Source organism: Anguilla rostrata, chromosome 4, assembly GCF_018555375.3.
Source record: "Anguilla rostrata isolate EN2019 chromosome 4, ASM1855537v3, whole genome shotgun sequence".
Classification (NCBI taxonomy): Eukaryota; Metazoa; Chordata; class Actinopteri; order Anguilliformes; family Anguillidae; genus Anguilla; species Anguilla rostrata.
This window is the reverse complement of record NC_057936.1, coordinates 4,215,010-4,228,060: the sequence shown is the minus strand read 5'-3', so window position 1 is coordinate 4,228,060 and position 13,051 is coordinate 4,215,010. Positions and strand designations below refer to the sequence as shown.

The 13,051-nt window shown below is 41.6% G+C and overlaps 3 protein-coding genes across 5 annotated transcripts in view; all 3 read left to right on the top strand.

Annotated features, from left to right (window-relative positions):
• The first annotated feature begins 2,712 nt into the window (after positions 1 to 2,712).
• Positions 2,713 to 13,051, top strand: part of zte38 (zebrafish testis-expressed 38) — a 13,359-nt gene continuing 3,020 nt past the window's right edge. The window contains exons 1-4 of the mRNA XM_064334023.1: positions 2,713 to 3,357; positions 3,455 to 3,599; positions 3,921 to 3,984; positions 4,176 to 4,212. Of these exons, the coding sequence (XP_064190093.1) occupies positions 3,307 to 3,357; positions 3,455 to 3,599; positions 3,921 to 3,984; positions 4,176 to 4,212 (297 nt within the window). The 5' untranslated portion in view covers positions 2,713 to 3,306. The remainder of the gene's footprint in view (positions 3,358 to 3,454; positions 3,600 to 3,920; positions 3,985 to 4,175; positions 4,213 to 13,051) is intronic.
• LOC135252255 (phospholipase A and acyltransferase 1-like) overlaps positions 5,134 to 13,051 on the top strand; it is a 17,177-nt gene continuing 9,259 nt past the window's right edge. Inside the window, exon 1 of one of the 2 annotated variants that reach the window (XM_064330135.1) lies at positions 5,134 to 5,301. The gene's annotated coding sequence lies outside the window, so the exon portion shown is untranslated. The remainder of the gene's footprint in view (positions 5,302 to 13,051) is intronic. The other variant, XM_064330133.1, reaches the window with a different exon arrangement.
• On the top strand, positions 8,562 to 11,409 carry LOC135252249 (phospholipase A and acyltransferase 1-like). Of its 2 annotated transcripts, XR_010329370.1 has the most exons (4): positions 8,562 to 8,738; positions 9,195 to 9,463; positions 9,972 to 10,818; positions 11,302 to 11,409. XR_010329370.1 is itself a non-coding variant. In XM_064330122.1 (3 exons), exons 1-3 carry the CDS (start codon positions 8,600 to 8,602, stop codon positions 10,071 to 10,073), a joined length of 510 nt encoding a protein of 169 aa, XP_064186192.1. In that variant the 5' UTR covers positions 8,562 to 8,599; the 3' UTR covers positions 10,074 to 11,295. The 2 variants fall into 2 exon arrangements, 1 of the variants encoding a protein (XP_064186192.1); XM_064330122.1 differs by lacking the exon at positions 11,302 to 11,409 and having other exon boundaries at positions 9,972 to 11,295.

The window sequence follows — 13,051 nt, the reverse complement described above, 5'->3', positions numbered from 1 at the left end:
TGGTTGACCACCCGACTGTGGTTACTGTTGTTTGTTTTTAGTTCTTGTAACGTTATGTTGTCTAAATAGGGGCGACATAGCTCAGGAGGTAAGACCGATTGTCTGGCAGTCGGAGGGTTGCCGGTTCATACCCCGCCCTGGGCATGTCGAAGTGTCCTTGAGCAAGACACCTAACCCCTAACCCCTAACTGCTCTGGCGAATGAGAGGCATCAATTGTAAAGCGCTTTGGATAAAAGTGCTATATAAATGCAGTTCATTTACCATTTACCATTAAATAAGGCTAGCGTTAACTGATATCCTTGCTCTACTTCAGGAGAGTTTCCTGTTTAATATGCATGGCCATTGGTACATTTCTCAGATTGCAAATTATTTCATCCGTTATGAATTATAAATATCTTATAATGGACAGGTAATCTACGTGCACTTGATGCGCTGTTTGACCATTAAATTAGCCATACAACAGCCAGGTAATCCGTTTCCCACAGCACATCAAACTCTTCGGCTATTCTGACGTAGGAGCTATATCAGCAATAATATAATTACAGTTTGACAATAGCTACTTTCCCTGTCATGTGTCCAAAGCTTTTCAAACAGCTAACAATGTGTAATTTGTGACTCAAGTTACCGAGAATTTATTAAATTAGTCAACACTTCTGCAGTTTGTGTCTGCTGCTATTTCTAGCATACCAGGCAGTCAAGGGATCAGCCCCAGTATACCTCCACAAGATATTCAAACCCTACATGCCAGCCAGATCCCTCCGTTCTGCTACCTCAGGACGCCTGGCACCTCCCCCTCTTCGCACCTGCACTTCCAGAACACGTCTCCTGTCTGTTCTGGCCCCACAATGGTGGAATGACCTCCCCGTGGAGTTCAGAACAGCTGAGACACTGACCCATTTCAAACGATGACTGAAGACTCACCTCTTCAGGCTGCACCTCTCCCCATCCCTCCCTACCCCCCTGTAAATGACTGTAAGCTTAGGGTTGTAACTAGGCAGCTGTTTCGTAGGTGACTTAGGTGCATTAACTGTCTTAACTACTGCTTGTATTTTTTCCATAGACTGCGTTGTTGCCGTTCTCGTTGTGTTAGTGTTAATCAGTTTAACCTTCAGGGTCCAAGTTGAACTATGCGGTTGTTCCCTGCACTTGGAGTGCAGAGTTTTCGTCATACTTGTTCCTGGTTATGGTTATACACTTTGTTGTACATTGCTCTGGATAAGAGCGTCTGCCAAATGCCTGTAATGTAAAGTAATGTAATGTAACAGTTTGTTTCTATTTAATATTTTGTCCTTCTCATCCGCTTTCACATTACTAACACCCGAGAAGGGGAGGAGCTATAGAGCTGCACAAGTGTATGGTGTGACTGAAACACGAGTATGGCAAGCCATTAGGGCCAAACGTAGTAAAGGACACATGTGAGCGTCCTTCAATATTGAAGCGCCAAGAGAAACCAGTCGTTGTAAGTTCTGGAATCAAAACTCACTGCATTGATAATCTGACATATTTATAACAAGAAATCTGCTTCAATAAAACGCTGAAACAAAAACTCATGGAGTGCGCATTCGTGGATTAAATGGGTGGCTTGATGGCTAGACGTTTACCTTGACTACAGCTACTTACAGCATTTACCCACGTTTAGCATGCTTATATCAACATGCTGTAAAATTATATCAACCTAGGTAGCTAATGTGAGGCAACAATGGACAACAGTGATGTATATAAGTTAGGGGACTGGGCTTGTAGGTAGAAGGTTTGTTTTCGAGGTTGGACTATGATGTTGTACCCTTTGAGCAAGGTATAAATGGCTTTACTAATGTACTATATGAACGCTATGTTAAGGGTATGTTTGTCACTCTGGATTCATAGTGTCTGCTAAAGGCCTCAATGTGGTAAACATCCTGATAATGTCCAGTTCAGTTCTTATATTCTCAACATCAAATATTTCTGTGTTTCCCAGGGTAAGGCATTGTTAGCTCAAAAACCAAAGTCTTGTATATGTTGGCCAGTAACAAAGTTCAACTCCATGTTTACCCTATTAACTTACAACATTGCACCAATCACATAACACTATACCGCTCTGTACCTCTCCTATTTTTACACCATGTGCCATATGTAAGACGACCATGTCTTCACTGAACATGCCATCAGTATACCATTTTGCATAATTTGCCTTTTTATGAACAGTGGTATACCCCCTTATTATACACCACTGAAACGCCAAATATTTAGAAAACATTTCTAAATTTTTACTTTAGAAACAGTCATTTATGTGCAACAAATATCCATGCAATTACATTACATTTTTATTAAATTGCTAATCATTAGCTTATAAAGTGCTTTGTGAACTGTGTCCTAGACCAATGAAATACTAAGTTAGGCTATGTCCTAGGCGGTGGTGGTCAAAATGTGGAAACAGCGCCGTCTGCTGACTTTTCATTGAAATGAGAAAATATTTAAATCAAAATTGAGCAAATCTAAAGCAAAATTGAACAAGGGTGTGCCCTGGCACATCGGAGGTGGACAGACTGCTCCTCTTCTGGTCATCTGCACAGTAAAATGTAGGCTTTAAGGCTACAGTATTGCTTTTCCAAGTGAGTACAGTACGTTCAAGGCAGAGGAGGATGCTTTCAAGGAGGTCCATCAATGGAGATCTGCCTATATTTGTATTATTTTATTACCATAAGACACAGCAGCCTGGTTGTCCCCTTTGTGGAGAGAATGTTGCCCTGATCCTAGTAATAACCTGTAGGTGATCTCATTATTTCACAAGTTCAGAAGTCCCTTGAGTAAATCTGAGCTAAAGCTACCGAGTCAGGACTCTTTGAGGAAGTCATAGTTACTATAACTGGGCAGAATAAAATGTAGCTAACACGTTGTAAAATGTAAATTTTAAAAAATTACATTGGCATTCCCAACTCCACTTTTAAAAACTGACATTTGAAACAGTTTTTCTAGTCAGAATAGTCGGGAACAGAAGAAATTTGGGGAGACTGCATTTAGATCAGCAAAATAACTAGTCTTTCGTGTAAGACACATCTAGTCTAACGTTAAAAATAACCGTTACATCAGGTCGAGCTCTCACTGCCTGATCGGTAACTGTGCGCGTGCAGCGGATGATGTTGGTGGCTTTACCTCAGAATAGTCTCCACAAAACTTCAGTGTCGACTTAATGAGCGGGATCGTTGAGTATCACCCATAAATACAAGTCGGTGACAAACTTAACCAGCCGATCTCCGGTTGAGATAACATACGATTTTCCCTTCAGCAAAATCATCAGCTGACGCTTTATATTAGGTATACTGAAAATGGCAACAGCAGGACAGTTGCGACACAAGTCGGCGCAGGACACAGCCGAGGTAGCTAAGTTAAATTATATAAAATAAATGTTGATAATAGGCGGAGGTAGAATTAAAGGTTCCCTTGACTTGACTACTCATTGTTCCTCTATTTCAGTGGCTGAGCTTGTTTCAGAATGAACTGGAGACGGAACAGCAGTCGGTGGTGTTCGTCAAGCGGATGATGGCTCTGGCGGTGTCCTGCATCACCTACCTCCGAGGCATATTCCCGGAGGACGCCTATAGATCGCGTTATCTGGAAGGTGTGGTAAGAATTATCTTTAACGTTAGGAAACTATGTGACTAAGTCATATAATTGACAAGATATGTGTTACGACTTTAGCTGCTATTTTTGTTGACACTTCATATAGCTGGGTCAACTTCGTAATTTCACTTACCGGGCAGCGTCGACTAATAACAGGCCTAAGTTAACTAGTTAGCTCACAAATGCTAGACTACGTTGGACGTTTCCCGTCCAGAAATACACAGAAACACTGCTGTTTTGTTTTCAAGTGACAGCGTTCAGTGTGGCCGACTGCAGCAAATTGCGGTATGACTTTCACGTTTGTGCATTTGGTTTCCAGATTTGTGCATTAAAGTTTTGAGAGAGAACAGCTCCTCTCCTGGAGCCTGCAAGATTGTCAAATGGTAAGCGCATAATTATAATGTGGTTTTAGATGCAAAACACCTCATGGACCTGGCTAGTAACTCACTCCCTCACTCACCCACCCACACACTCGCTCGCTCATGTTTAGCAGGCTGAAGGTTCTCCTCTAGGGGGAGCTATTCGCACTCATGGTGCTTCGCATCCATGACACTGTCTTCGTTTGCTTTTCAAGGATGATGGGGTACTTCGATGCGTTAGAGAAAGGATATGTAAGTTCAGTAGCTTAAAATTACTCTTGGTAATATTTTCTTTGTTTTGTTTTGTAAAAACGAACTGATTTTTCAACCTCTCTGCAGCTACAGATTGTGTTTATCGGGGTAAGTTTAATTTGTTTTATTTTTTTAAACACTTGTTATAGGAACAGTAGCAGTTGCGTGACGCGTGTTGCTAAATTGAGCATTCAGGTGAAAAGAAATCCTAGCATGTCAAAAGTGTGCAGCCAGTTGATGTCACTAATAGCCTGTGTCATATGTGTGTACTCAATTATTATGTTGTGTGTGTATAAGCATGTTAATTCCTAATTTGTGTAATTTATTCCTCAATCTCCAGGTACATACTGATCCAAATGTTAGCTGAATTTTCTAAATATTTTAAAAGAATATATTCTGTTTGCAATGCTAGGATAGCATTAGCATCTTTAGAAGCTTTATGAGTGTGTAATGTGCTAGCTTACGTTTATGTTTAGCCAACCTTACAGTATCTTAAAGACATTTCCCTCTCACATTGCAGTATGTCTCCTATCATGTAAATACATACAGTATTTGAAACATTGTCATAGAGTAGTGTTTATCAATATGTCCATTCGCTGAAAAGGTATGTGTAGTATTTTGGAAGAATATAGATATGTGGAATAATATCTCAAAGTTTTGTTTTTCCCTCTTCCTATGCAGCACATCATTGAATCCTACCAGTTCAAGTTTAAATACACAGAAGAGGGCCTGCATATGGAAATTTTGAGGTGAACGATGTTTGTACTGTAGTCAGTGTGTTACGTGAGCCTTATTTATCATTTGCGATCTGAGGTCAAATTTCACTAAGACTGAACAGCCATTTTCACTAATGCAGACCACAACGCTTTCTTATGATTGGTTAACAGCACGTTTTGTCCGTTTTGAGTCAAACGCTTCCTAAATGGGTGGAAATGGGTGGAATAATGAAAGCATCGGCCTTTGTGCCAGACAATGGGAGCTGGCACAGGGCCGTCACTGCTGTTGTTAGGTGTTTTTTTTTTTTTTTTTGCCATTTGCAGAGAGAGCAGCCGGCGATTCGGAGCTAATAGAGACGGGAGATTTGACACGGTGAGTTCCTGTGACCCTGCCGTCACACTGTAACCTGGGAGATTCAGAACAGTTGTGTTTCGCCGATTAAATTTTTTAAAATTATATCTATCGTTTATTTTACTGTCCCCATCAGCAGAAGCATGGAGGTTTAGTTTAAGGTTGTGGGGCTGAAGTTGCCCTATTTTAAAAGCTTTTTGTTCTGTCAGTGAGTAGGCCGTTGGCATTGTCATCTCCAAAGCCGCGTTTCCACCAAAAGTACCCAGAACTTTTAGTCCCTACTACTTTTCAAGGAACTAAAAGGTTCCTTCAGCCCATTGTTGTCTGCGTTTCCACCGCGGTCTTAAGTCCCGCGAAGATTAGGCAAATTAGCCCACTGACGTATGAAAAAGCGATGTTGTCATCGGTCCATCTGTCCTATGATTTCTTCTGTAACCCCATACTACCACCGAAGTAGCCCACATTATTTTCTAATACCCGGGACAGCCCGGAGGGGTTTATTCCACTTATATACAACGGGTTACCAACAATGACTATATATGGTTACTTTTATATTTATCGATTTAATCACCTGGAATTGAAATATTCTTCTGCAGCCGTTTGGGCATATTTTACCGTTGTCAAGCAAAACTGTCGTTGGTAGTTGAACTTGGACCGTTGTTATGCAACAAATAGGATATAACAGGTGTGGCACCGTCCTGGGCGTGACGGTGCAGGCGGGGCGGCACAGAAATACACAGACCGGAGGTTTGGGGAAAAATAGCCCAACAGGGCCTTTTATTTAACCAAAAATGATATAGACAAACAAAACCGAACTCAACAACTAAAGTCTGAATTAAATTAAAGTAAAGTAACCGAAATTAGGGGTAGTGACGGCCGGGAGACAGCTGAGGGGATCCCTCTTTAAACCAGGAAGAGGGATGTGATCCTGCGTCTCCACCGGACTCTGAAAGACAACAAAAAACGTTTTAAACATGTATTGACAGCCCTTCTGCAGCCCAAAAACCCTCCCCTCAAGGAAGACAAAGGCCTCCTTTTATGCTCCCAGCCCATTTCCCTGGAGTGGCGGCAGCTGTGTTGCCTCATTGATTGCAGGTGCGTTGAGTGCACCGGAGGGGAGTTGGGGAATTTCCAGGTTGCCGCTCTCCAGGGTCCTGTGGCTGGGCTTCATAGTGTGGTGCTGTCCCGGGTCCTGACCAGCTGGCCTGGTGGCAGGTTTAAGCTGATTCCTATACGGCTGGGAGGGGCACTGCGGGGGCATGCCCCGATCCACGCCACACAGGCCAATAGTCAGATTGTAACTGTTTTATATATCCTCTCAAACACATTCATTATGTTTTTATGCGAACATTCACTTTCATGTCTTGACATCCAAGGCGACAGAATGCATTCACATTTCCAATATAACTGGCAACAACAGCAGAAAACATGCACACGTTGTAAACAATTTGCTGTTTGATTACTTTCTTATCGTCAATTCCATATAGGCTAATCGAAAATGACAAGAATAGAACGAAAACTCGGACTTGCGTGAAAATTTTAATTAGCTGTGGTACAGCCACCGTTTGCTTTCCTTCAAAGTTACTGCTAGCCAAGCAGCGAAGTGTGCCCTCCAGATGCAAACCATGCACCATAAATTAGTCCATAGTCTTCCTGGTCTTTTTGTGGAATTGGCAGAAATGGCAGAGTAAAATTATGGCAGTCTGAAAAAGCTAAAGGGACGATTACTAGAATTAACCTGTTATTTTACCCTGACAAAAAGTGCGGAAGGTGATTTCCAGTTTGCTTTTACTGTATCACCGATGTGAATTACGCAGAACTACCGCATACCTCACATAACTGTATCAAACATTTTGAGTCAATTACAACGGGCTAACAAAGAAAATCCGGAAGAAAATATTCAGCAACCGAATTAATCAGTTTGAATGTTTTGGTACGTAATATGCTGTCACAGCACGAATGCTTAGCATTTTATAAAACGAATACTAAAGCAAGAAAAGAACAGAAGAGCACACGTTATAATTCCAAGACGTTGGCAGGCTATAACCAAAACTAGGCTACTGCGCCGCATAACATACAAGTTTGATTTGAAGTTATTATGAAAATAAATCGGTTTGCGGCTGCAGATTTTTAAACGTGGCGGTTGAAATAACACTGCAAGTAGTCGACCAATCAGAAATTTTCAGCGCTTGCGCCACACCCCAAAGGTTCCGGTACTTTTGGAAAGTACTACCCCCCGAGCAGGAACTTTTTTGCGGGTAAAATAAAGCCCTCTGAACTAAATTTAGACCCTAGTTCCTGCGGTGGAAATTCACTGAGTTCCTCAAAAGGTTCCTAGTTCCGGGGTAAAGTTCCTGCGGTGGAAATGCACTTAGTTCCTCAAAAGGTTCCTAGTTCCGGGGTAAAGTTCCTGCGGTGGAAACGCGGCTCAAGTGTTGGAATGGAATGATTTCAAATGATATGAACAAATGAAATGAAATGTCTTCACAGTGCCATTATGTCATTGGCCAGTATGTTATTGTAGATTTTATTCTTTCAAAGTTATACATATGTAAGGTTTGCATGTTTCAAATATTCCTGGTTAATTCTAAATTCTATATTCTTTGAATAAGTTATATAATCAAGAATGGATTTAAAAAAAATATTATTGAAAGTGTTAGATTGAAATAAAAATAGAGATTTGCTCTGGGGGAAAAACCTGATTGTTCCAAGAATATTTTTTCATATTTGTATACATGTGTATTATTCAGGAATTGTAGTCCTGGTATAATGAATAAATATGATATTTTTTGATTATTACCAACTTTATAAAATGGGTTTCTTCAAAACAATCTATACATTAAACATGGAGATACATTAAATATTCAACATTTGGCTTAAATTATAAATCACATTTTAACTGTTCAGCTCAAAGGCTGTGCTTGCTTGCTTAAAAAGGAATCATCGAAAATTGCTTCTATGACTAGATTAACATGAACTGTAATACGTCTGATTATCTATTTCTTACATGATTAGAACTTGGCCATCTCTAGCTAATGTGATGTTTACTTACCATGTTAAACATACTTTTGTAAGTCTAGTAGAAGACTGAATTATAAATTGATGATACAGATGATGAAAACATAAGGAGAAATGCACTGATATAGTGCTTTGAGATATGTGGAGGAGGAAATGTTTTAATTCTGCATATGAAGATGTGCAAAGCTAAATGTTACTGAGGGTTGAGTCATAGAATAAAAAAATAACAAAAAATGTCTCATTCTTAGTTGATAGTGCATTCCCTGCCTCCCCAAGTTCGCCCCGTATCTAATCCTCTCAGATGGCTTCAAATGATCCCGAAGAGCACGATCCCCCCGGAAACCCCCAACCCGGTGACCTCATTGAGATTTTCAGGCCGGCCTATCAGCACTGGGCTCTGTACCTGGGTGACGGTTACATCGTCAACCTGACACCAGTGGGTCAATATTCGCTCTTTCTAACATCGCTCTATTTCACCTGAACCAGGCCCATGCTATCTATTGGGATTGGTGTGTCTTGGTGCTATAGTTCATAATTTAAGTGATTGAGTCAACATGGCATGTTTCTAAGGCCTAAACTGGCTGACCATAAAACCCTGCAGACACTACAGCCCTTCAGCAGTTTGAGACACCTCACTTTACACCAGGCCTACCAACAAAGGATGAGCTCCTCCTCTATATATATATATAAGGTTTCTCCTGAGATTTCTTCTCATTGGGGAGTTTTTTCTCGCCATCTTTTGAGGGTTTTTCTCCCCACCAGGGAGTTCTTTACCTCGTGTGCTTGCTATTTTGCTCCTCTGCAAAGTGTTTTTGTGCCAGTTCTCTGTAAAAAGCAAAAAAATTGATTTGATTTTGATTCGACCTAAAAACGTTGGGATTGATTCCCTCCACCAGATGAAGGCCAGGCCACGGCCATGTCCAGCGTGAAGTCCGTCTTCAGTCGAAAGGCGGTGGTGCGCATGCAGCTGCTGAAGGAGGTGGTGGGGAGCAACTCATACCGAATCAACAACAAATACGACGACAACCACACCCCCTTGCCCGTCTGTGACATCATTCACCGAGCCCAGCTTTTCATTGGCCAGGAAGTGTCGTATGACCTGCTGGGCAACAACTGCGAGCACTTTGTCACTCTGCTGCGCTATGGGGAGGGGGTGTCTGAACAGGTCTCTCCCTCTCACCCTCTCTCTCTCTCTCCCTCTATTTCTCTCTACCTCTCCTACTATCCTTCTTCCTCTCTCCCTCCCTATATATATATATATTTCTCTCTCCCTCTCTCTCTCCTATATATATATATATATATATATATATATATATGAATATACATGTATATATGTACTCCTCTCTTCTCTCTACCTCCCCCCTCTCTAATATACATATTTCTCTTTCCCTCTCCTATATATAAATGTGTATATATGTACTCCTCTCTCCTTCTCTTTACCTCTCCCTCTCTTCCTCTCTCTATCTCTCTCTCTCATCCCCTTTCTTTCCTTTCCATTTACAAAACCCCTTAGGATCACCTGAGCCTCTGTCTGACATTGTCCGTGTCACCTACCCAACGCTTCATCAGAGTATTTATTGTAAGACTTCTGAAGAGCGGCTCGTGAGAGGCTCAGCCCGTTCTGCCTGCGTGTGATTTATCCCCATGGTAACCATGCGTTTGTGTCTCCGTAGGCTTCCCAGGCCATTGGCGCGATCAGTCTGGTGACGGCAGCTGCCAGCGCCTTCTCAGTGCTGGGACTGATCAACAACCGAACCCCAAACAGGCCTGACTGACTGACTCCTTCACATACCACCCTAACCAGCTCGTCTCTCTCTGAGCTCAGCACACAGCTGTCTGTGCAGATTATTACGATCTTGATTACCCAAAGCGCTTACCTCTCTTGTGCAAACTGCGTAAAAAAGATCAGTAAGGCGTTGCTTACTGGAAGGTCAAGGGTAGTTTCTATTGTAGATTTTGAACCTAAAGAAAGAGCTTGAGTTATTCACACGGTGTTGTGGCTGATATAATTACCTACAATATGTACACCTGCAAAAGTGTGATTAAAGAAACGAATGTGTTTTGATACTATATTTACCTTTCATAATTGGTTCGTTTTGTTTGCAGTACATGTCAGTGCAGTGTAAAATGCAAGTGCTGTTATTTTATCCTTGGTTAAATAAAATATAAACTGTCTGTATTTGTTTTTCATAAATATTTTAAAACATTGCGCCAAGAAGAAAGTGGTAGACACTTGTCTGTTTATTTTAAAATGTTTAAATAAAGTTTTGTTGGCGCTTATTGATTACGACATTTTCTGTGACGTAGTTGTCATGCGTAGCCCATTCACACGTGTTGTTTTTCAGAGCAAGCTAGCGTTCGGTGTTCTCTAAAATTTGATTGCTAGCTACGTTTGTATTGAATATTTCGACTGGAAAACCTAATTCTATTAATAATCATTCACAAAGACAGACATGGGCAAGAAATTAAAAGTAGGGAAAACTCTGAAAGACAAATTCTATCACTTGGCAAAGGAGACGGGTACGTTGATCGGAATGAGTGTTGCAAGCTAACGCACTGCTAACCTGCGAACAAACTGGATTTTGGCAATTATTAATTTGTGAAGTTTTTAATACCGGGTAGCCACAGTGTCTATGACCGTTGTTAACTAGATCGGTGATGGTTACCAAAAGGTGTGTTCTGTACGGTAATTGAGCGACTTGGTTAAATAGCTAACGTTAGCTAGCTTGCGGGCTAACTTATACGGGCGAGTTACATGACCGAGTTAGTGCAGCAAAGAAAGAGTTCAGAACGACAGTAACAGCTGGTTGACGTTTACTTTGATAACGAATTTGATCTGCTCATTGTCGCTAAACATACAAATGGTATTCCCTCTGTTTCAGAAACGACCTACTTCTAATTGCGAGTACATAATAACGGTTGGCGGTCATCGAAATTGATCTACCTGCTGATTTTGTTGTCAGTGGTAATGCTGAAAATGTGCCTTTTGTCTCCTTATTTCAGGTTACCGCTCCCGTTCGTCTTTCAAGCTCATTCAGCTGAATTGCAAATTTCAGATCCTGCAGAAAGCACGAGCTCTGGTGGACTCGTGTGCGGCGCCGGGCGCATGGTGAGTGGGTCACTGATGAGGTGACACCAGAGACTTTAAAAAATATGGACAAAGCTACTGTGACGTCACCCATTGACTCTCCGTGGGTCTCTAAAACACGTTTTGAAGCTCAATAGGCCTATTTCACAAGATGGCGACCAAAACCGGATGTAGGGATACTTTGTTTCCGGTTACCGTTGCTACGGACGCCAAATCCCAAAAACACATGAAATGTGCGCTTTGATGGGAACCTGGTGAAGTACCTGAAGTCTTCATCAGAAATACACCGTCTCTCCAGGAGGGGCCCAGAGAGGGTGAGGCGTGAGACCATCTTCTCCAACTCCCTGATCCTCTCCAATGCCTCATCAAGTGCACCTAATGAAAAATAAGCAACTAATAAAAACTCAATCACCTGCCAATTTAGCTAAAATAAAGTTTGGGGCAGGGGATTCTTAAGCAAATGACAGTCACGTTTTACATTTGATGGCATTTTCTGATTAAGTCTAATTTCATAGTGTATCACTCTCCTCAAAGTGCAGTCCACACACGTACGTGCTGTACCTCCTAACTGCGAAATCTTCTCCCTCGTCTCTCCTAATCGCATGTATCCATTAATTCTTTTGGAGTACATCGGTTGGAAAGCTGTGGAATGATAAATAAGGTTGTTTTCTCTTCGAATTGTTACACAGAGGAACGCTACAAAACTGCTTGCTCTTCGTCGCTGCCATTGTTTTCGGTGGTGGTTAAGGTAACCGGAAATGAAAGACCCCTACATCCGGTTTACATACCCGGAAATGTGAAATAGGCCTATTACACAGGCGATTTGACAAGCAATATAAATCTTTATTAAGTACAGTGCAAACATGTCACAAAATAGTAACAGTAATACAAAATTAGTTCGGAGATATTTGACTTTGTATAGCATAAGTTATATTGTGGAGCCTAACACATTGCACTTACATAGCTTTGCCTCCCCTGCTGACCGTTACCGTTAACAGAATCGCTTTTCCTCACGGTTGTCAGGCTCCCTATTCATTCATTTTCGGGACCTCGGCGAAATTACAACCGAGAGGAACAGAGACGTTGTTAACGAACAGCAGATGTTGTTCACGGTACAAAAACACAATGGAGTCGCCTCGAGAAAATAACTTATATTGAAGTGAAATATCTCTTTAATCAGCTAACTTGCTGTGGGTTAGCAAGCTATCTATTTAGCTTTCTGGCGAACCAGAGCTAACGGTTATACTTACCTTCATAACTGAATATAAACTTTGTAGCCCTTGTCCATTTTAGACCTCTTTACGTTCACTGGAAATGTGTCCACAATGCGGATAACGTCCGACATAGTGAACTTAGGCAGAGCGATTATGGACTGTGAGAACACACGTCGCTGTTTCGGCTCCATTTTTCGCTGTCAGAAATGGACTTGGCGTCCGTAGCAACACGTGTAACCGGAAACAAAGTATCACTACATCCGGTTTTGGTCGCCATCTTGTGAAATAGGCCTATTCTACTGCGTTCCGGAAGGTAGCCGAAAGCATTCACGCCATGGATTCTTTAGCAGTGACAGCATCTAGCGTTGACTCTGGTGGTGAGAAACTCGACAATAAACATGCCATTAACTTGTGCCCGCATATGTTGGAACGTTTCCGCTTTTAGCGAAAG

Coding starts and splice junctions, on each gene's coding strand:
- LOC135252249 (XM_064330122.1), top strand. CDS start 8,600: ATGGCTTCAAATGATCCCGAAGAGCACGATCCCCCCGGAAACCCCCAA. Junction 8,739..9,194: donor CGTCAACCTGACACCAGTGG/GTCAATATTCGC, acceptor TCCCTCCACCAG/ATGAAGGCCAGGCCACGGCC. Junction 9,464..9,971: donor GGGAGGGGGTGTCTGAACAG/GTCTCTCCCTCT, acceptor GTGTCTCCGTAG/GCTTCCCAGGCCATTGGCGC.